Source organism: Gymnoscopelus braueri, assembly GCF_963280865.1.
Source record: "Gymnoscopelus braueri genome assembly, chromosome: 4".
NCBI lineage: Eukaryota > Metazoa > Chordata > Actinopteri > Myctophiformes > Myctophidae > Gymnoscopelus > Gymnoscopelus braueri.
In genome coordinates, this window is record NC_137605.1 from 45,664,549 (window position 1) to 45,687,908 (window position 23,360).

General features: G+C 41.8%; 1 protein-coding gene across 19 annotated transcripts in view; it reads right to left on the reverse strand.

Moving 5' to 3' along the window:
• Positions 1-471: 471 nt before the first annotated feature.
• plecb (plectin b) overlaps positions 472-23,360 on the reverse strand; it is a 144,309-nt gene continuing 121,420 nt past the window's right edge. For 15 of the 19 annotated variants that reach the window (XM_080426577.1, XM_080426579.1, XM_080426581.1 and 12 more), the window contains 13 exons: positions 22,319-22,502; positions 21,963-21,986; positions 21,017-21,174; positions 20,057-20,235; positions 19,666-19,804; positions 18,942-19,298; positions 18,699-18,782; positions 18,487-18,591; positions 17,440-17,538; positions 12,100-15,453; positions 1,829-8,985; positions 1,509-1,625; positions 472-1,335 (listed from right to left, as the gene is read on the reverse strand). In XM_080426577.1, the coding sequence (XP_080282703.1) occupies positions 2,818-8,985; positions 12,100-15,453; positions 17,440-17,538; positions 18,487-18,591; positions 18,699-18,782; positions 18,942-19,298; positions 19,666-19,804; positions 20,057-20,235; positions 21,017-21,174; positions 21,963-21,986; positions 22,319-22,502 (10,851 nt within the window). In that variant the 3' untranslated portion in view covers positions 472-1,335; positions 1,509-1,625; positions 1,829-2,817. The remainder of the gene's footprint in view (positions 1,336-1,508; positions 1,626-1,828; positions 8,986-12,099; positions 15,454-17,439; positions 17,539-18,486; positions 18,592-18,698; positions 18,783-18,941; positions 19,299-19,665; positions 19,805-20,056; positions 20,236-21,016; positions 21,175-21,962; positions 21,987-22,318; positions 22,503-23,360) is intronic. The other 4 variants (XM_080426589.1, XM_080426588.1, XM_080426578.1 and 1 more) reach the window with 2 other exon arrangements.

A 23,360-nucleotide genomic window follows, 5' to 3' on the forward strand; every position in this document is an offset into this window, starting at 1 on the left:
TATCTCAAAATGGTACTCAAGTACAGTACTTGAGTACATGTAATTAGCTACTTTCCACCACTGATGCATAGGCTACTGATTAACACTAATATGCCATTCATGTTTTATTATGTATGCCACTAAACATTGTGTGATCATGAAACAATCAATTGGTGTTGGTGATAATTATGATTAATTGTGTCAGATAATGGGTCTTTCTTTAGACTCACTTATTTGAGGATTAATTGGGTGGTACAGTGCCCTCTGGTGGTAAACAAAAGCAATTATATTCAGGCTTGTCAACAAACATTGGCAAGATAGTCTTTTACCTGTTAGTTCTTTCTAAAAATGTGTGAGTGTGTAATGAGTCTTTAATCAATAAACATTGTTCAGTAGCTAAATACCAATTTCACTTGTTTATCTTGTGTTTATATGAATGACTAAATACCAATTTAACTTGTTTATCTTGTGTTTATATGAATGACAAGCGGATTTGTTGAAAGCACATTTATTTACATTGTAGTGTTATCTTTAAAACATACATCAGAATCCACTCACCATGCCTTTCAAAGCAAATATCTGTTCATAATGATATCCAACCAGTTAGTTTTAATTAAATGCTGCTAATGTTTAAAACAGCATATATAAAAGCATGTTTTGCTGAGTAGTTACATGTTCACTTACTTTCTTTATTTTACATCTATCTTTACCCAAAATATTCTTTGTAAAGTTAGTAAAACATGCAGGGCAAATTCATAATAATATCAAAAACATGATGAAAAATGAAAACAGAATATAAAGGATTTACAGTGGTAAAACACATTCAAGAAGCAGAACAGAAATACTTGGCACAGGAAAAGAGCTCAAGCAAAATAAAGATAACAATGCTTCAAAATCATTTTCCTTTTCTAAAGAAAATGAGTAGCAAATTGTCAACTGAAATGAAGTATTTCTATATAAAACATACATTCATGCAATGTGTGTTGTAACAAATGGCACATCTCTCAACAAATAATGTTAGCACTTTGGTTTTGACTGAATTTACAGTGAGACATTACATAAAAATAACTACTTAGTGGACTTAAGACTACATAAATGAAGATGCACTATATACAATGGCTACAGTTCATCTTCATAATAACAGACATGAAAGTCCACACATCTGTGTGCATTGCCAGCTTTTCCAAAAAAATATGTGGACATAATGATTGACATTAATATTCAAGTAATGATTATACAGAAAGTTGATGGATGAAGATTGTTCCTAATGCATCCCAAGATGGTGTCAGGTTCACAAGTCTCAACTTTCTTCAAATGTGATGTGTAACGGAAGAAAGGACATACTCAATGGCAGATCTAGAAACAAAAATAAATAAAAAACACAATTATGACTTGAAATCAAAACAAAGCATACGGGAAAAAAAAAGACAAAAAAAGATGAAATTTGAAAAATAAGCATAGGTGAAAATGCAAATAAAGAAACTATGTAAATGGATTTGGTGGTATTGACTTTAATATAGTTTGTTTACCTGCATAACTAGGTGAGGGTGATGTGGGCTCACAAATCCATCCAAGTTGATTGGCTCGTAAGCCCCTGCTAATTGAGTATCTGAACTCCCATGGTGGATGCTGAAGGGGTTGGGCAGCTGTTAAAAAGAAATACAGATTCATCAATAAATAGCAATAATAAAGTTGAACACACATTATGTGCCTGCTAAATCAAATTACAAGCAAGCTGCATGGGGTGGGGGGGGGATGGAAACAGGAAAATAATGATCTGACAAAAAATAACTTAAGAAAATAAAAGATGAGTAAAGACAAAAAAGAAAAGAAAGAAATAGCAACTTACAAGAACCAAAACAACAGTTGCAGGTCAGGGACAGCAGGATCAAGCCTGACACCATCTTGGGACTGAGTTTACCAGGAACACAGGTTGAATTGGTTGTCCAGTAATGGAGTGTGTACAATAATGATATAATAAACAGATGGTATGTTAAAGTCCACTGGCAAGGGGACATGTGTGCACTGTAAGAATGGCTGTGAATGATGATTGGGGAACAGTCCACGTAATTTTGATGGATGCACTCTTTTCCAGTGTTTTATTTTGGTAGTGTCATTTTCCTGTCTTACAGTTGTATTCTGTTCGGCAAGGATCTGGCTAATTGGTTTACTTAGCCAGATAATCAAAAAATTATAATAATTGGGCCAACCGCTATACAAACATTCACAAAATTTAAAGGCATCTACATATGTTGAACACTACAGTATATCTATGTTGGCATATCTCATTGTCTATCATCAAAAGGATAACAAAAAATAGAGGATACTCTTATGTTTCAAAGGAAAAGAAGGAATACTGGAAAAATATCTCTTTTCAAAGTACATACTATATATATATATTAGTTTCAGACTGCGTAAGTATACAAGTTTTGTTAAAAAGAATAAAAGGCAAACTATAAAATCAGTTGTGGTCACTTGGAAAACAAAAGAAATTCACTGTATTTCTTTCAAAAATAGAAATTGATTTGATGCTCAATATTAAAGAAAAGTCAAGGGACTTTTTCTCGCAGTTCTTAGCAGTTAAGGCTGGATATGTAAGGCATGGGTTTAGATATCTATTATATATGAAATAACTCAATTTTCAGCTACCAAGCCATTTCTTAATGTGACCACGTGCAGAGCAGAATAAATAATGTATCTATTTTTAACCTAAACTATTTCTCCTATGAATTATGCAACTGTAGTGTGCATTGGCATCATAATTGATGAGTCCCCATGTTCTTATTGGGGTGGCCTTTAACCGCTAGTGCTTTAAGGGCCAGGGTTAACTAATCCTGGTTAGAATCGGCGGCTGTAGCCGCCGGTGGAGGACGACGTGAAAGAGGAAGATGAAAAGTTCATGCTGAAGCCAGCGTCAATGCTGCCTCTCCGAGAGCCTGATCTTGATCCGGTCCTGGAGCCGGTCCTGGAGCCACTGAGAGACCCTGGCCCGCTGGCGTTGTAGGGGCTAGAGACGCCTTTGCTCGACTGTGAGCAGGCCTCGAGCAGCCTCAGAGCAGACCCTTCCTCCACCATGCTTCTGTCCATGGCATCTTTGAAAGAGATTTTGAGTTTGGTTTTGGGACAAGTTATATATTTGGAGTAAGCGCTGACATCTCTCAGCTTCTGAGCAGTGCGGGCATCAATGGTGCCTTTCCTGATGGACTCATCTAAAGACACTCTGCCCTCAAGGTCTGGCTCAATAAGCCCACCAGTGAGATACTGAACCTCAAGGAAACGCTGGCCAGCCTCATAATACAGCCAGCCTTTCTTTAAAGCCTGGGAGGCAGACATCTTTGTTTTGGTTCTGGGGTCCTCAAATCCATTGAATGCTTTCTGAGCCAGGTTGATGCGATCAACCATGACTTTATCCAAAAGACCTTTTTCAGTTGCTTCAGTGGCAGTGAATCTCTCCCCAGTTGTGGGATCGATTATTCCACCTGTGCAGGCCTGGGCCTCCAGCAACCTTTGACCCGTTATGTTGTCTACCAGGTTTCTGTGCATAGCCTCAGTGATCGACACTTTCTCCAGAGTGTCCGTGTCCAAGATTCCAGCTACGGGGCCGATCACTTCTGTTGGGTCATTCCAGATGACTGCTGGTGCTTTAATGGTGGGTATGGGGCTCATGAGGGAAGATGAGGTGGAGCCAGTGGTCGACCCAAAGGAGGATGAGCGAGAGCGGAAGCCCCCACTGTTTCCAGAGAGCATATCTGCAAATTCTGTGATGGACAAGTTTCCAGACCGATATGTATCGAGAGCTTTCTGGTCAATGAGACCACGCGTGAGAGCATCGTTAACATCATACTGTCTTCCTGACCTTCTGTCGATGATAATAGATTTCGCAGTACCATCAGAGGAGGTGGTGGTGACCTCTTCCCATTCACACTCTTGCTCAGCAAGCTCCAGGTAGGTCTGGTGGTCAATAAGTCCTTTCCTGTAGGCCTCATACACAGTCATCTCTTTGCCTGTTTCTGGGTCCACAATGACAACCCTGCGTTTACGCACAGAGGACTTGGAGGAGGTTTTCCTTTCACGTTTCTTCTCCTTGAGAAGCAGAAGCACCAGGCCAGTGTTTGGGTCAGTAAAACACCTTTCCATGAGCTCAAGGTAAGTTAGATTTTCCTCAGTGTTGGGATCAAAGAAGCCCTTGGTATCATCTGATGGATCTGTCAGAATCTCATTCATCTCTTCATCAAAGAGCCCACGTTCGAAGGCCACCTCGACATCCAGACGATGACTTTCATCAGGGTCAATGATTCCACCGGTGGCAATCTGTGCCTCCAAGAGACGGATGCCATGGTCTTTCAAGATGAGCCCCTTTTTCATAGCTTGAAACAGGGAGATTGTCTTGCCTGAATAGGGATCCCTGTATCCTGTCACTGCACGCTCAGCAGAGCGAAGCTTGTCTTTGAATTCTGGACCGACAATGCCCATTCTGACAGCCTCATCGACAGTCAGTTTGAGGTTTTTGATTGGATCGATGACATACCCTGTGGCTGCTTGGGCCTCAAGCAATTCAAAGGCAGTGCCTGGCCTGATCATATTCTTCTTCATGGCCTGGTAAATTGACAGACGGTCATTACTGGACTCTACATAAACACCAGCAATACAGCTTGTGCCCTCAAGATATCGTGATAGTCTGGTGCTAACTTCCTCCACTGAAATTAGACCTTCATTCAACTGAGTGACAGTCTGCTGGTCAATGATCTGTGACCGGAGCAGCTCCTCTATTGTGATTTGCTTCCTCAGACCCTTGAACATCAGCCTCTTGTCTCCCAGGGACAGGACACGCAGCCCACCATCCAATTTACATCTCTTGAGCAGCTGAGCATATGACAGCTTCTCCTCAGTGACGGGGTCGACGAATCCCTTGACATCATCATTCAGCCTCTCATTGGTTTCCTTGTTGATGTACCCTCTCTGCGTGGCAACATCTGCTGGGAGGTGGAATTGGAATTCAGGATCAATGATGCCCCCAGTGGCAGTCTGGGCCTCCAACATTTTTAGGGCATACTCCTCCAGTACAAGATCTTTCTTCATTGCTTGGAAGAGAGAGATGGTTTTTCCACTGTATGGATCTTTGTATCCTGTGACTGCTCTCTCAGCTGACAGCAGCTTATCATGGATCTCTGGGCCAACAACACCCTTACGAACAGCCTCATCAACAGTGAGAGTTTCATTTTTCACTGGATCAACAATGAATCCTGTGGCAGCTTGAGCCTCAAGGAGGCTGAGCGCGATTTCTGGCTTCAAGAAGCCTCGCTTCATTGCCTGGTAGATGCTCATCCTAGACATGGAGTCAGTCATGACCCCAGCAACACATCCTGTGCCATATAGATATTGCTTCACACTGGTCATCTCCATTATGTCCTGGATGTTCCTCTTGCCTTGCTTGAGGACATTGTACGTCTCCAGGTCAATGATGCGGGCATTGTACAGCTCTTCGATAGTTATCCTCCGCCTGATTGTGGTACATGACATCGCACTCTCCCCTCTGATGATCTCTCTCTGTTCCATTATCTCGATAATGATGATGATCATGCGTTCTTTAGTGATATTACCAGAGCGATATTCGGCCATGAGCCTCTCTCTCTCCCGCTCTGGGAGTAGATTTGAGTTCATGATATCCCAAAGATTCGCTGGCATATCAGGGAGACCTTCAATTTTTGGAAGAGTAATCTGGGTACTGGTCAGGTCATTCTGAGTCTGTTCCTCAGTGTAGAGGTATGTCTTCTCCACAATAGTTGGAGACTGAGGCTTAGAGAGTGTGAGGAGAACCAGGCCTGTCTCTGGGTCTTTTGTGCACTTGTCTTTCAGCTGCTTGTATGTTACATTCTCATCTGTTTCGGGGTCTGAGAAGGCTTTGGTATCATCGCACGGTTCAGAAAGGGTGTTGGCAGTTTCTTTGTTTAAAATATTCTTTTGGTACGCAACATCGATGGGGACACGGTGACTGTTTACAGGGTCGATGATTCCACCTGTGATCATCTGTGCTTCCAACAGTGGCATGGCATGCTCCTTCAGGATGAGCTCCTTTTGCATTGCTTGGAAGAGAGAGACCTTTTCACCCGTGAATGGGTCTTTATAGCCAGTGACAGCTTTTTCAGCAGAGAGCAGTTTTTCATGTAGCTCAGGCCCAACAAGTCCTGATTTCACAGCTTCATCTACCGACACGAACTGGTTTCTCAATGGATCTACAATGAAGCCAGTGGCAGCTTGGGCCTCAAGAAGTGAAAGCCCTGTGTTGTGTCTAATAAGCTTCTTCTTCATAGCCTGATAGATTGTGATTTTCTCATTTGTTGAGTCCAAATACAGACCTCCTATACTGTCAGAACCCTGGAGATATTTTCTGACATTGGGATTATCACTGACTTGTTTAGGTGTAGTTTTGCCTTGCTTCAATAGATCAAAGGTTGATTTGTCAATGATTTTTGAGTCGTACAGGGAGCTTGCTGGGATAGGAGCTCTGAGACCCTTGAAGTTGGACTGCTCTAGTTTCTTGGTCTCTTTCTCATTTACAATCGTGATGACAATCTTTATGATCTTTTCAATCGTCACCTTGCCTGACCTGTACTGTCTGATAAGGTCAAGCCTTTGTTGCTCTGTGAGATAATCAGAATGAATCAATTCCCAGATGGTCATCTTCTTTCCTTTGAATGGTCCAGACTGAAGCTCTACGGTTGCCTGATTCATGGCCTCTTTGGTCTGTGCCTCAGTGTATGTCTGTTCCTCTTTTTTACTGATGGCTTCATCAGAAAGGGGAAGAAGCTGGAGGCCAGTGTTCTTGTCAGTGACGCATCTCTTGAATAGCTCTGAGTAGGTGACATTTTCCTGTTTGTTGGGGTCAAAGAAACACTTTGTTTCATTTGTGGGGTTGTGCAGAATCTGGTTAGTTTCATCGTCAAAATAGCCTCTCTTACAGGCAACATCATGTGGGACTCTATGGCTTTTCACTGGATCGATGATGCCGCCTGTGGTCAGCTGCGCATCAAGCAGACGGATTCCTTGTTCTTTAGGTATGAGATCTTTCTTCATTGCTTCAAAGAGAGATACAGTCTTTCCAGTGTATGGATCCTTGTATCCTGTCACCGCTCTTTCTGCAGATAAGAGTTTTTCGTGTAGCTCGGGGCCAACAACACCTGCTTTAACAGCCTCATCGACAGTGTGCTTCAGATTTTTTACAGGATCGACCACATATCCTGTTCCTGCTTGGGCCTCCAGCATATGCAATGCAGGTCCTGCCCTCATCATGTCCTTCTTTATTGCCTGATAGAAAGACATTGTCTCCTTTGTTGAGTCAATAACCACGCCTCCAATACAGTTTGTGCCCTTCAGTGCTTTGAGAACAGGTGCCATTTCGGACACTGCTTTCACTGTTGTATTACCCTTGTGCAGCTTGTTGTACAGATCTTTGTCAATGACCTTGGATTCCAGGAGCTCAGTGGCAGGGACAGGGGCTCTCAGACCATCAAAGGCAATTTCGTTCTTCTTCTCTTTCTCCTCTGCTACAGTGATCACAATCTTGATAATTTTTTCGATTGTGATTTTGCCTGTCTTGTACTGGCGGAGAAGGTCCTTTCTCTGGTCCTCAGTGAAGTACTCAGAATTGATGATTTCCCAGATAGTAACAGTTTTGCCCTTGAATCTTCCAAATGGCAGAGACACAGTTGTTGTGTTGAAGACCTCCTTGGTCTCCTCCTCTGTGTAAATCCTAGAGCAATGAGCAGCCTTATCTGTGATTGGCAGGATAAGCAGACCGGTGTCAGGATCAGCGACACACCTCTCCATCAGCTGAGCATATGTCAATGGTTCCTGTGTGCTGGGGTCAAAGAATCCCTTTGTGTCGTCTGAGGGATCCTCCAGAATTTTGTTCATCTCTGTGTCATATAGTCCCTGTTTGCAAGCTGTTTCAATTGAAACACGGTGGCTATTAATAGGGTCAATGATGCCACCAGTAGCTATCTGAGCCTCAAGGACTCTAATGACTTGATCATGTTCAATCAGACCCTTCTTCATAGCCTCAAAGATAGAGATTCTCCCATCGGTGTATGGGTCTTTGTAGCCTAAAACAGCCCTCTCAGCAGAAAGCATTTTATTGTGAAGTTCAGGGCCAATCAGGCCCTCCTTGACAGCCTCGCTCACAGTGAGTTTCTGGTTCTTTATGGGGTCAATCATGTATCCTGTAGCTGCCTGGGCTTCCAGGAGGACCATGGCTGTACCTGGAGTGATCTTCTTCTCTTTCGATGCTTGATAGACGGATATTTTCTGATTCGACGGCGTCAACAGACCAGCAATGCAGTTCTTCCCTTTCAGAATGATTCTCAGTTTTTCATTCTCGCCAAGCTCTTGCGCAGTCGTTTTGCCTTTCTTCAGTTTATCAAAGTCCTTTTTGCTCAAATAACCAAGATCACGGAGTCTGCTCGCAGGGACCTTATCACGTATGCCATCGAAAGCTGTGGGATCAATTCTACCCACGCTGTCCACTTCATCGCCATTTTGACCATTGAAAACACTCTTTGTCGTCGCCACCGTCGTCTCAAGGACTACTTCGTTCACAGGGACTTTTTCAGACGCTTTCCGAGCCTCCTCAAGCTGCTGCAGTTGGTCCCGCAGTTTCTGGTTCTCTGCTGCCAGGATCCTTTCCTGCTCTAGCCTCTGCTTTTCCAGCTCCTGCATCTCTTTCTGTTTGTTCAGCATCTCCTGCTCAGCCTCTTTCTGCTTACTGAGGGCAGCGTTCATGGTGGCCTGGAGTTTCTTCTTTTCCTCCTCCATTTGCTTTCTCTGGCGCTCTTGTTCGTCTTTGAGGGCTTGGGCCTTTTTGACCTCCGCTTCAAACTCTTTCTCCAGTTTATTTTTCTCATCCTCTATGAGCTTCTCCTTCTTCAGCAGCATCTCCTTCTCGGTCAGGAATGTCTGCTGGAGTAATGTCTTCTCTTGCTCCATTAGTTTATGCTGAGCATCAGCCATCTGATGGAGGGAAGAAGACAAAATCAAAAGTTAAAAAAGGTTTTATATGTTGTATGGCATATTCTCATTCGGCTTGATTTAATTTCTAATAAGGTGTAATTTGTACAATGCACTGTGCTTATGCATAATTTAATTTCAAGTATTGTTTGACAATAATGTCAGTCCTGTGATCATTACATTTATTATATTAAAGATTACTTAAAGTTTATGGAACCATTGTATTCCAATATAAGATTAGTTTTTTTATTTTATTTTGTTTATCATCATTTGGTAGGGATTAATTTTGTAATAGTTTTGTTTAAATGAAAGGAGTAGGAATTGATGTATTTTAGCACCTAAACCAATTTTATTCTATCCAGAGTGAGTCCATAGAGTCATTTCTCAGTGGTCAGTGTGTGTACTGACCACAGCACTCGAACAGCAACGCACCGACCGCTCTGCATTTCCGCATTTGTTAGAGCATATTTCCGAACAAACCCAGAGACAGTGCAATCTGGTATGAAGTAGTGGGCCACACTGTCAATTTACTAATCAATGTTTGGATTATTTTAATTTATAATTATTGTATTTATTTTCAAAGGGTTCATTGAGTTAACATACCTAAACTGGTTTTAAATGTCTATATACTGTACAAGAATTTAGCTCCAGTTACATTATAGAGTTGAAGCAGGTGAAATAGCAATAGGATTACCAGTTGTCAGACTTATTTGGAATTTAGCATTTGTTCTCAATTTTGTAAAACATTACCAGATGCAATAAATGCATTTAAAGACAAATGTTTGATGCCACACACCACTTATTATAGAAACTAATATATCATTAGATAACTTAAATGGTTTTGAGACAACTGTAGGGCAGAGAGAGATGGGGAGTGACACGCAGCAGGATTATCATATAATAACCATCTACTGGTTATTATACCAGTAGATGGTTACCACAGCTACTATGGCTGTGAAGTCTGCCTTTGTACAGTTCTAAATAACTCCGCAGTTAAGATAAATGTTAAAAGAACAATGGTAGCTTGTCTGCACATGATCTCTATTTCACCTCTACGGTAAAGTTTCTGTTAATATTTTAGGTGAGAAATAGGCCATGCAGTTGCTCAAAATTGATTCATTTCACATTTACAATAGCTAGTTTGTGTAATATTGTCGTGTAATATTGAAATTGTGTTAACAATATTCAGGAGCTTTCATGCAGTTATAGGGATGGCATCCACCTAGCTGCAGCTTTTAAAATGTTGTTATTGTTATCATTGTTTATTACACGGCTTGGTTGAATGCTTAATTCTGATTGGTCAATCACTGAATTCAGCGGTATATTATTTCTGAATAATGACCGATGAGTTCAATAACAGGCCGCTGTCTAATCAAAGACACCTGCTGCGCTGCTTGATTTTATGCTGTATCCAACACGGCAGCCATGTAAACAAAGGCACAATGTCATTTACAGCTAAACATTGCTCTCAAGAATGATTTTGAAAACATTTGAAGCGAGAAATAGACAATGCAGTAACCAAAAATGTATTCTATTTGATCAACAATTCCTGTTGTTTTCCGAGGCGACCGTGTGGCGCTGGACGGATGGCCGTACCTGGCATACATTTATGGAATACTTTCATTATCGGAAACAAGTTGTTACTTTGTTTTGTTACTTTTGGGTCAATTTGTTAATGTATGTATTAAGTAGCCGTGTAATAAGCGAGATAATTGAAAGCGGTCATTGTCTAAAAATAAACCCCTACAGGATCATTAAAGGATTTAATAATCCTGTCAGGGTTTATTTCTCAACAATAACCGCCTCGCTGTCAATTATCCCTTGCATAATTCTTAGATGTTATTTGATAGGTATTGTTAGATCATGTCTAAATGAACTTAACAATGGGTTTTTATTAGCTCCTATATCATTCAAATTGTTTAATGCACAATTCACTATCATGGCCCAACAGGGAGGGGTATGCCTTCCGGGTAGTCTCTGTTTAGAGACTTTATGGCAAAACGGCAGCATAAAATTACTTTTAGGAAAGGTCATTAGTCGCTAAATGGGTAAAGTTTAAAGGTCACAAAAAGGTCAAAATCAGTAATAAAAATACATTGTTATGTTACGCTTTCTTTTTTATCATTGTCTATTATTGCTGATCCACACTTTGTTAAAGCTACAATTCATTTATGTCCGTTGTCTCCCTCTCCTGATGGAGAAAGGCAATTGCAACAATGTCTGAACTACAGCCAAGATGGCGGATCTAAGGGTTGTCTATGGCTGTATGCTAACTTTATTGCCCTTGTCAACCAGTAGGTGTCCTACCTGACACCAGGGTGGAAATTTCTCAATGGAATAGAAGGCAAACCACCTCCGACCACTGCATATGTGCTAGGTATGTACTGTATTAACGTACTCCACCACATATGCATTATGAAACGGACACATTTTTAAGTCTGGGAACACAATCAAAATAAAATATATTATTGTTAGACTTGATTTGGTCTGATATAGTCTTGGTCCATACTTCTTTACATATTTATGTCTATACATATCTATGTAGGACCTACATAGATATGTATAGACATAAAATAATTATGGACCAAATGTTGAGATCCACCACTAAAAGAAGTATGGAGCAAATATTGAGAACCACCACTGTACCATACAGATTGGTAACAGCAGTGGCCATACAAAATTATGTTTTATATATTAGAATACGTCCTGGATTGTAGCTTTAACCTATTTGCAGTATATTATACATTTTTATCTTAATTTCTTAATTTTTCTATTTTAAATACAGCTTTCACACTGGTTTGAATCTGATATGATTTAAGAACGCAATTACATATATATTGTTTTAAAGAAAAACAAAACAAAACATGAAGCTGGAAAATATGAAAGCATTCCAACATTCCAGGATATAATCAGCATGAACATAGTGCATTGTAAAACAATAAAGTAATGATGAAATCAAAGAAATTGAATAAAACAATCAAAAGGATGTGATTTCATGATTAGTAGGTTTGATAAATAGAATAAAGGATATAAGAAAATTTGGAAAATGGTTAGTTTTTCAGATAGACGGTTAACAATGACATAAGCTGCACTGTTATGCCATTTTTGACACAATACCTCTTTAGAATTATTTTGAAGGTCTTCAGCCTCCTTTTTCAGTCTAGCCTTCTCGCGTTCTAGGTCTGCAATAGCTTTGCGCAATTCATCAGCCTCTTTGCCGCTGCTTAGTCTTTGGACTTCCAGTTTTTCTACAACAGTCATTTTCTCTTTGGTGGCTAGTTCCGTCTCATGGAGACGGGCAGAAACTGCATCTGCTTGCTCCTTGAATTTCCTAGCCTCCTCTTGAGCTTTGGTTTGGGCATCACTGAGTTGAGACACTTGAAGTTTGAGCTTCTCTGCTTCCGCTCTAATCTCCAGCTGTCTCTTCCTCTCTGCCTCCAGTGACTTCTGGTAGCCCTCTGTCTCTTCATCAAGACGCTGTTGCATTAATTGTTTATCTTCAAGCAGCTTTTGGGCCTGCTCTTGGGCCAAGTCTTTCTGCCTTTGTAGCATTTCTGCCTCGGCTCTCAATTTAGATGCCTCTTGTAAGGCTTGCATTTTTTCCTTGAGCATCTTTTCTGCGAGTGCTCTTTGCTGATTGAGGTCAGCTTCGGCAAGCTGTCTCATGTGTGCAGCTTCTTGGGCCTCTATACTGAGTCGAGCAGCTTCCTCTGCAAGCCTTTTCATATTCTCAGCCTCGTCTACAAGGATTTTCTGTGTGTTATCTTTGTCTCTCCGAGTGAGGCGTTTGTTTTCATCTTCAATTCTGAGTTTCAGTTTGAGCAGCTCCTCCATCTGGACCTTGACTTTGTACAACTCCTCCTCCACCTGGGCCTTTTGTTTGACAGCATCGCCAACCTCATCCTTCAAGCGCTGCAACTCTTCGTCAAGGATTGATTTCTGCGTATCAGTTTCATCAAGCTGAAGTTTTACCTTTGTGAGCTCTTGCTCTACTTGGAATTTCTGTTTCAGTGTTTGCTCTGCCAGTTTCTTGTGCTTTGCCATTTCAACATCGGCCTGCTGCTTCTGTTTGAGTGCAGAAGCTTCTGCCTGTGCTCTTTTAGCGGCTTCAAACTCTGCCTCCTTTCTCAACCTCTCAGCATCCTCCTGAGCTTTGGCCTGATTTGCAGCTTCCTGTTCAGCAGCCTGTTTCTGCCGTTCCGCATCCTCTGCTTGTTGACGGAAAAGTGCTGCCTCCCTCTCTGCCTTTTCCCTAGCGAATTCTGCCTCTTTAGCATGCTTCTTGGCTTTCTCATATTCTTCCTTGAGCTTCTGCTGTATGAGGTTGTCTTCTTTCCGCTGGACAAGAACACTTTGGACTTGCTGTTCAGCTGCACTGCATTTCTGGGCTGCTTGTTGAGCCACGACAATCTGCATCTCTGCTTCTTTGTCGGCCTCTTCTTTCTGCTTTCTGGCTTCTTCTGCTTTCTTTTTGAGACGCACAACCTCCTCTTGTGCTGCCTTGCGTTGCCTGGCTGCTTCTTCCTCTGCAGCAGCGATCTTCTTTACCTTTTCTTCTGCCTCCCTCCTCCTCTTCTCCTCCTCCAGCGCAAGTTTCCTCATTTTTTCTGCCTCCTCCTCAGCTCGGAGTCGACTTTGTTGAGTTTCGTCTGCAATGTTTTTCAGTTTGTTCAGCTCTAGCTCTAGATCAAGCTTCCCAGATGAGGCCTTTTCAAAGTTGAGCTTGAGAATTCGAATTTCCTCTTCAACAATTCGTCGCTGTTTGAGAGTGTCATCCACAATTGCCTTTTGTCTTTCCATCTCAACCTCAGAAGACTTCTTGAGCAGGACTATCTTCTCCTCAATGTCTTGTTTATGCTGGGTGGCCTGATCTTCCAGAGCCTTCCTCTGGTAAGCCTCATCCTCAGCTTGCCGTCTGAGCCTCTCATTTTCAGCCTCCTTCTCCTTCAGGGCAATTTCGGCCTCTGTTCTCATACGAGTGGCTTCATTGATGGCAGCAAGCTTCTCCTTGAGGATCCTTTCGGCCTCCGCTCTCTGACGAGCAGCTTCTTCCTCGGCAACCTGCCTCTGACGCTTGGCCTCCTCAGATATGGATCGAAGTTTGGCGGCCTCTTCTGCCAGGTCCCTCATTTTGGCTGCTTCGGTCTCAAGGAGCTGTTTGCTTTTTTCTGTGTTGGACATGCTCTCCTTTTCTGCCTTGGACTTCATTTGAAGGAGCATATCCATTTCACTCCTCACTTTGATCAGTTCATCCTCCAGCTGCTTTCTGTCTTGTTGTGCTGCGCTGACTTCGTTTTTCAGTCGGTAAAGTTCACTATCAAGGAGAGATCTCTGCTGTTCTGCATGGTCAAAGTCTGCCCTGAGGCGTATAAGTTCTTGTTCTGCTGTGAGCTTTTGCTGAGCTGTGCCCTCGGCTATCTTCCTCTGCCGCTCCAGTTCTTTCTCAGCCATCTCCTTCTGCTTCAGTGCAGACTCTTCAGCTTTGGCTCTCTTTTTGGCTGTACGCTCAGCCTCATCTCTTTGTTTCTCAGCTTCCTCTTGGGCAACGCTCTTTTTGTGGGCTTCTTCCTCAGCCTGGAGCCTCAGGCGGAGAGCCTCATTGGCCTTTTGCCTCCATTTTTCAAGTTCTTTTTCAGCCTCCTCCCTGGCCTGTTCTGCGTCCCCCTGTTGTTGCTTGAGCCGCGTGGCCTCCTGCTGTAGGTGCAGGACAGTGCCATGCTCTTGTTTAAGAGATTCCTCCAACTTTGAGGTCTTTTCCATGTAGGACATGCGCTTGCTCTGCAGTTCAACGGCGGCACTCTTCTGGGCTGCGTCCTGGGCAAGCTTGATTTGTCTCGTCTTCTCTACTTCGGCCTGCTTCATTTGCCTTTCGGCCTCCTCTCCCTGCATCTTGAGTTGTTCAAGGTCGTCCAGGGCTTTTTGCTTTTGCCTTGCAGCTTCTTGCTCTGCTTCCGATTTGCGCTTGAGTTCCTCCTCTGCTTTGCGCTTCTTCTGGGTCTCCTCGTTGACTTGTTTGCGGAGCTTCTCGGCCTCCTCTTGGGCGGCCTTTCTGAGTTTCTCAGCTTCATCCGCTTTTTTGCGGAGCTGTTGTAGCTCGTTCTCCGTCGTGGATTTCTGTTTCACCGTTGTCTCAAGTTGAATCCTGATGAGATATATTTCCTCCTCAATCTTGACCCTGCTTTGCAGAGCCTCTTCAACCTGTTGGCTTTTGTCCTTCATCTGCTGATCCGAGAGGTTTTTGAGTTCATGAAGCTCCTGCTGGATGTTGTGCTTTTGCTTTTCTGCATCTACAGCCACAATTTCTCTCCTGCTGACTTCCTCCTGCATTTTGAGCTTCAGCTCATGAGCCTCTTTCTCTGCCTTGGCAATGGCCTTTGCATGAGCTTGAGCTAACTGCTTCTGTTTGTCTAACTCGGCCTGCATTTCGGCAATTTTTTTCCTCTCTTCCGCTTTGAGTTTCTCTGCAGCTTTCTGTATTAGTGGAAGCAAATGGTAAAGGAAGAATTGTAATTAAACATGAAAGGTTAAATTATAGGTAACACTTCACATTAACCAACTCAAATTAGTGTGTAACACTATAATTACTTTTGGTAATCACAGTATAAACACACTGATATGAGCATTTTAATGTATTGTATTACCCACTCTATGTTAATGTTAAAAGTTAGCTCAAAGATCAAGTCAAACGTTTAGTTGCATATTCATTAAGGTGATGTTAAATTCACGATGCAGTTAAAGTAATTATTCAAGGCAAGACAACACAAGACAAATGGATGATGCATGGATGAATCAATTAATGTATGGAAACAAAAGATCACTTCACAATACAGCAATGAAATCATATGGCATGCAACTGTAGCTATTTTGTAATATGTTGCTCTCATATTTGTGCAACAAGTAAACTGCATATCAGCAATATTCTTTCCTTCTCATCTGGTTTAGACTACCATAGTGGTATGAGCAATGCTCAAATTTCCACTTGTGTAAAACCTCACTCAGCCCATTTTACCATCAAACTACAAGGAACCGCTCTAAATATCAATGTTAAAACTACACTACATACAACATCATTGGTATACATTGGAGTTGGGCTTCTTGGTTAAAGTAGCCATTTACATCCTCAGCAACTTCTTCTGATCTCTTTCAATTCATAGGGGGTTCTTTATGTCACTTGTCAAGATAATGACAGTAAAAAGGAAAGGCAAGGTCAAAAGGACAGTCAAGCATTAAGTTAAGAGACCACTATTCAGTAGTTTAACAAGATTGATAGTGCCCATGAGCAATAGAAATAGTAAAAGAAGGAAGGATTTGTTAAAACCCACTTAAACCCTATATATTTTGTTATAGGACAAATAGCGAAAGTAGCCGATCTGCAAGCTCACAACACATCACAATGTGAGGCGTTGTGTGCTTGTAGACGCCAAGGGCCAAAGTGTTTAATAGCAAAGAGAATTGGTTGCTGCAGTAACATAATTAAGAAAGAAGTGGAAGCAGATCAGGCTAATACATAAATGCAGTATAGTTTGAGAGAGATGGGTGAGGATGAGAGACAGAATGAAGGATATAGATACCTGACGCACTGTGTATAATTTTCCTCTTTAACGCCCAAACAAGTTAAGCATTCATCATGACAAAGCACTGGCAAGCAGTTAAGAGAAGCAAAGGAAAATGAAACATTAGGGTTAGAAAAGAAATCAAGAATTTGAACTCGAGTTAATTTGAAAAAGGACATTTGAAGACCATGGAAAACAGCCTGAAGCATAGTGAGAACTTTGAAATACATAGAAGACAAAGTGACCAATGAGAAAAGGAAAGGGAAAAACAACACAGTGAAAGGAAGGGTAGGGGGGCCCTATGGCAAATCTACAATGGCAAATCACTTCACATCAAATGAATGAAGTGGCCAATTTAAACATATTTTTTTATACAACGGTTATGGTTTTAAAGTGATACCGGGGATGCTCTTCAACCTTAGTTTTGGTCTGCATTGTTCTCAGTACATTTCACTAATGCATTCACTTCAATTTCACTGCACTCGAAACACCATGCTTTCACCACAACGGGTTATTGTTTGAATTAAGACCCCTAAAATACTGCTATCTTATTAAAATACTACAGCTTAGCTACAGTATGCCAATGTTTCATGCTTTTATGTAAATGCAAAGGAACAAATCGTCACCAGTACATTAATTATTGTGTGGGGGGGTGTATGTCCATGTTGAAGAGTGAACATAATGTGCGTGCATGTGTGTGTGTGTGTGTGTGTGTGTGTGTGTGTGTGTGTGTGTGTGTGTGTGTGTGTGTGTGTATGCATGCGTGCGGTTGGAAGGTCGGTTGATTGGTTGGTTGATTGGAAGGTCGGTTGGTTGGTTGGTTATTTGGTTGATTAATTGGTTGGTTGGTTGGGTTAAAGTTAGACCTCAGACTGGTTCTGAACCCCAGTGAGATGTCACGCACCTCCTCGTCCTCCAGGCGGCGCTGCGAATCTGTGATGAACTTAATGTACTGACTGGTCAGAGTCATCAGCTCGCTGTAGCGGGTCCTCAGAGTCACATACTGAGAGAGGAAAAAGACAATACATAAAGGTCATCTTTTTATGCTGCCAGAGTAGATCCCTCCAGTGGTGGAAAAAGTACACACATTTTTTATATAAGTAAAAGTATCAATACTGCAATGTAGAAATACTCTGTTACGGAATTTAAAATATACTTGAGTAAAAGTACGAAAGTATTGGTATCAAAATATACTTAAAGGAGGAGTTCACCCAAAAAATTACTTATTTTCAATCAATTACACACCCCATGAAGCCTTGATTTCATGGATTTATTTTTGTTTTTGTGGCATTCCTAAGACAATAATTTGATGACCGTGTGTATTTCCGGTAGGAGACACAAATAATCTACTTTGTGTCTCCTACCGGATACATTAGCCGGTACGAGACGGGAATCAAATTATTAGCTTAGGAATGCGACAAAAAAATAAATAATCCATGGATTCAAGGCTTCATAGGGTGTGCAATTGATAGAAAATAAGTAAGTTTTCGGGTGAACTCCTCCTTTAAAGCACCAAAAGTAAAAGTACTAAAATGTTTGAAAATAGCAGATCTACACGCTCACAGCGCGTGGCGATGCAACGTGTTGTGAGCTTGTAGATCAGCTATTTTCAAATAGCCAATGTATAAAATAGGGCTAAAGGGGTTATTGTACGTTTTATAATATAATAACTTATATCTGCAAAGTAACTAAAGTTTTCAAATAATTGTAGTGGAGTAAAAGTACAATATTTGCCTCTGAGATGTAGTGGAGTAGAAGTAAAAGTACAGAAAATTGGAAATACTCCAGTAAAGTAAAAAATACCTCACAACTGTACTTAAGTACAGTACTTGAGTAAATGTGCTTAGTTACTTTACACCACTGGGTCCCTCCTAGTCCTAATACAATACACTTTTTAATGCCCCTAATCATCAGGTTTTTAAATTTTCTAGGTAGTTTGTCAGAAACCAACCTCCTGGATGATGTTATCAGATGCAGAATCCATTTTGGTCTTCTTAAGTGGGGCAGCTAGTGGTTCCATGTGAGCTCTGTAGGCCACCAACTGGAGTTCATAATCCTGTCAAAACAATTAAAGGGTTAAAATCATAGTTATGTTTCCTTAATACGACGCTGTACAATATTCACAATAATATGCAGAGCAATCTTTGTTGATTCTTACTGTACCTTGATCGTGTCAATGTAAGCCTTGGCATATTGTTGACACTCATCAACCTTTTCTTTGTTCTTCTCTATCTCCTCCAGAAGTTTCTGTTTGGAACAACAACAATAAAAATCCATGTTAAGTTTTTTGTTTAATTGTGTGGTTGATGGGATCATCTCACTATTTTAATGAATGACCAATGGTGAAACCAATTTGCTATGACATGAAAACCTGGATAAACTTGTATTACTGGGCAAACAATGTACCTTCTCCTGGGCCAGTTGCTCCTTCAGAATTTTGCTGTCAGTGATCTGCACAGCCTGGATCTTCTCTTGCCTCTGCTTGGCATCTGCGATCCAGCTGATCAGCCAGTCGTAGCTCTGCCGGTAGTAGCCCAACTGGCGGCCCAGCTGGTCAAGCTCCCTCAGGCGTAGGTCGATCTGGGTGAACACGACCTTCCAGCGGTCTTGGAGTCCGGAGAGGTGCTGGCGGTAATACTCTAGGTCAACGTCACGCTCGCTGTGCACGCGGGACATCTTTTCATTGACTACAGCGGCCTTCTTCAGTTCTCCCTCCAGGGCATCGAATACTGGCTGCTGGCCTTCGGCTTCAGTTCGCGTTTTCTATGGGTTTAGCAAAAAGGAAGGAGAATGTCCTGATACCATGCATTTTACACATCCATCTTCAATATAATGTAGATAAAACTATTGCCTGTAATAAAGTCATCAGTTTTAATTGACAATCAATGCAACTGATACATACAGTAGAACAGGGTTATAATGCTAATCAAGAGCCTCAACCCCAATTTGACACAGTAAAACTCACAACAAACTACTGTGCACTCTAAAACTTGTCAAAGTGTCAAACTTCCACACTGCCCGAACGGAAAAAAGCTCTCTCCTGCCCAAAGTGTAAGACTCTAGGACAGAGGCCTGTTTGTTCTGTTAAAAGGTTTATACAACGCAGAGGCAAATGCCTAATGATACTGACCTTCAGCTGGGTGCGGTAAGTCTCAACCTCCTTGACGTCATTGGGAACGGTGTGCACCTCACGCAGGCTATCCTCGTACTTCTTGAGAACTCCCTCGGCACCCTGCGTGTTCCGAACCACCACTTCTACAGTTTTCAGCCTGAGGCAGGGAAAAGTAACGGAGCAAAAGGAAAAGCAGCATAGGAAAGTTAAGAAAATGAAGACACTGTGGATTTTCTCCTGTTATATACCATATTCACACAGCGGCCATTTTGTTCTTACTTCATGGTGGAAAACCCCACTCCGAGTATGAAGTAATAAAATGAAGTAATAAAATGGCCACCAATTTAATAAGGTCAAATAATTTCAATTGGCATGGTAAAAGTGGGGTTCATGGGGAATCATGACTCACTTCTCCAGATAAACGGAGGACAGCATGTAGGCGTGATCCATCTTCTGCACAGTGAGATCAAGCTCCGAGCGCAGGACAGGGGCCGACATGGACTGCGGGGAGGAGGCCAACACCTCCTCTGTCTTCACAGCCACCTTGTTAAGGTCTTTCTTGATGCCCTCCAGCTCTGTTTGCAGTTTCTGTGGAATGAAAGGAGAAAGGAGAGGGTTAAGACAGGCCACAATCGCAGAGAAACTTGGAAACCATTGGAAAAAATTAAAAACCCATCAAACTTGTGGAAAGAAGAAAAAAAACAACGAGGAGGGAAGAAAAAGTATAATCACATCCGAGTCAACCTGTGTGGGGCTCTGTGCCAGCTGCACAGGCCACAGGTGTTGAATAAGTGCCAACAGACTCAGGGCCAGCACGGACCACAGAAACTGCAGTAGTAATGTGGTCAGCGGGCCTGAAAGGTTGCCATCTTCTGCCTCCTCCATTGAGCCGCATACAAATTCAAAGCCTAAACAGCACGGTCTGAGGTGCAGCGATGTTCTCCGGTTCCATGTCGACTTTCCTCTCCAGAGCGTTCTCTGTCAGGCACACAGTTGGGGCGAAATCTATCCCTCCTCCCTCTTTCCTTCTATCTAACTCGGCTCCGCCTAGACCATTTTCCACTAACTCATTGCTCCTCTCTGTCCCAGAGCCGTGGCTTGTTTTTTTTAAAACATTCTCAAACCACTTATTCTAACCAGGAAGAAAATTAGTGAGAAAATCAGTGTCAAATGTCCACCTATTAGGCCGTCTTATGTTTCCACACTGCTCTGTGGAGAGCATTGTCTTCCTGTGTGGTGGCTGTCGGCAGACCAGAATCATGTTTTTGTTGTTTCCTCTGCCTTAGAAATCCCCTGGTTTATCTACTACTGTGTGTGTGATTAGGAAATGGTAAAACATTTAAAAATAAACTCTATAATGAGCATGTACCTTCTGCTCTGTGGTCTTTAGAGCACATTGTTTCAGAGGGTCCTCTTTCACAGGTTGCCGTATGCGTGCCACAGTTTGGCCCTCACAGCCCTCGATGCGCAGACGCAGCTCCTTGATCTGACTGATGGAGGACTTGCAGACAAACTCGTCTTGTTCACCTGTGGGGTAACACAAAAAGGGAGTTAGGCTTCAATTATACTTAGTCATACAACCCTGTTGTATGACCAAAACAATGTATTTTCCTGTTGTGCAATGAAATATAAATTAGCCTTTAGATAAACAATTACAATTACTCCCTCCGACTGAAGCCGGGGACATAGATGGAACTCTAGGATTAACTTATGTGTCAAGGTAATAAAAATGCTAAAATAGTATTATAAAGTACAATACAAATGTAGATGATTCTACATGGCATGTTTATGACATTGCAGATAAGTTGCTAAGTCATATCCATGTCCTTTCACACTATAAACTCTGAAGTATTTGCATTCTCAAGCCACTGCAAATTGTGGATACTTGGTAGCTCGGTGCACTTTGGAACATCATCTAACATGCATGTGTTCATGGATTGTATCTCAAAGGCACGCACACACACACACCCACACACACACGCACGCTCGCTCGCTTGCAGTATTTGCAAATATTATTATTATTATTGTCAACCTTGGCAACAATTTAGTGGTGTGACTATTTTGCGCATGACAAAAATCACACAGCTTAAAGCCTAGTAACAATCCTCAGCAAATAAAAAATAATCATGCAGTCACTCAGAACTCTATGAGCTATAGCAACGAACAACATGGAACATGAACTGTCAGTTGCTCTAGAGTGGTGAAAAGCACTGCTGTAACTGAACACCCCATCCATGGCTCAAACGCATGGCCATACATTGTCCGGGTGAGCTATAGCTTGCCTTAGAGCCTTCACTCGGCTTAACATCACTTACCTTTGCGTTTAGTAACCATTGCTCCTGAAAGGTGAATTCACATTTCACATTTATCTGATGTTGCTAAACGTCAGCAGTCACTAACAAAATACAGAAGTAATTCCAAATGTTTGCTACAGTATATGTAATGACAAAATGCAGCCAGTTGAGTTTGAACAACATTGCACTGACTTTAACCACTTAAACCCTATTATTTCTTGTTTGTTCTAAAAGCTTGCTATCAGAGACAGATCTGTTATTTTCACACAAAATGTTTGCCGAATGTTGTTTGCCGAATGTTCGCTCAGAATAGGGAATGCTAGGGTTCATGTGGTTAATTAAAACTAGCTCTTTGGAGTAACTCTGAGGTAGGCTACCTTTCTCCATGGAGCGAAGCAGGCTGTCAAAGTGCTGGGTTGTCTTGGTGTAGTCTCCCTCAATCTGCGTTTGGTCGTCGGGGCCGAAGAGCTGCGAGTTCTGGCTGTCACGCATGAAGTCCTGGTAATGGAGTTCCAAGGTCTTCATCATCAGCCTGTACTCCTCTGTCTTCATCGTCTTAAACTGTACAACAGAAGAGGAGGCGTTAAGCTTGATGGCGTAAATTTCAACTGAAAATATGTACGTATATATTTTGCCAAAGCATAAATAAAGGAGGCCTTAATGCGGGAGTGCAATTCATTCTTTGCAGTTCCACAATAATCAAAAGAATGTGCTACTATAATGGTATTAAGAACATGTTGCTATTCCTATTTAATTATCCCAAAACAGCATCCAGGCACAAAGAAATCCCTATTTGCTGCTTTGTTGATTTCACACGCTATAATGGGGACACGCTGTTCCAAACAGTGCAATGAATTTCCCCCTGTGATTGAATTTAGATTGAATTTAGATTCTCTTTAATGTAATCAACCTTGTTATTCCAGGTATAATAAAAACAGTCTTACATAGTCTTATCTCCAATATACAGAATGACTCATTAGTGAATTTAGAACCACATTGGCGCTGGGCTGGTGGTCAAGAAAAACTGATATAATCTACCACATGCTTATCGGTGTTTACATTCTCAATGGCTTTACACATTGGGGGGCATGACAAATAAATGATATGAAAATGTGAATTACTCACTGGCGAATATTTAGCTTTGAAAATACAGTGCCTCATTCATACAGGTGGTTGCCTTAATTTGCGGTGCAGAAGTTCCGGAAAGTCGACATTGTTCTGAATAAACATTACATTGCTTTATCGCTGTGTTACATCCGCATTCTGTGTGAATGTACACATGACACAACAAAACTATATATTTTCAGGGCGAATTAATCGCATGAAAACGCACCCCCAGTGTGTACGGAGTTAAATGGACACTGTGGATCTTATTGTGTGTATACTGTAAACAACAAGCTCACAACGCGTAGCTTTGCG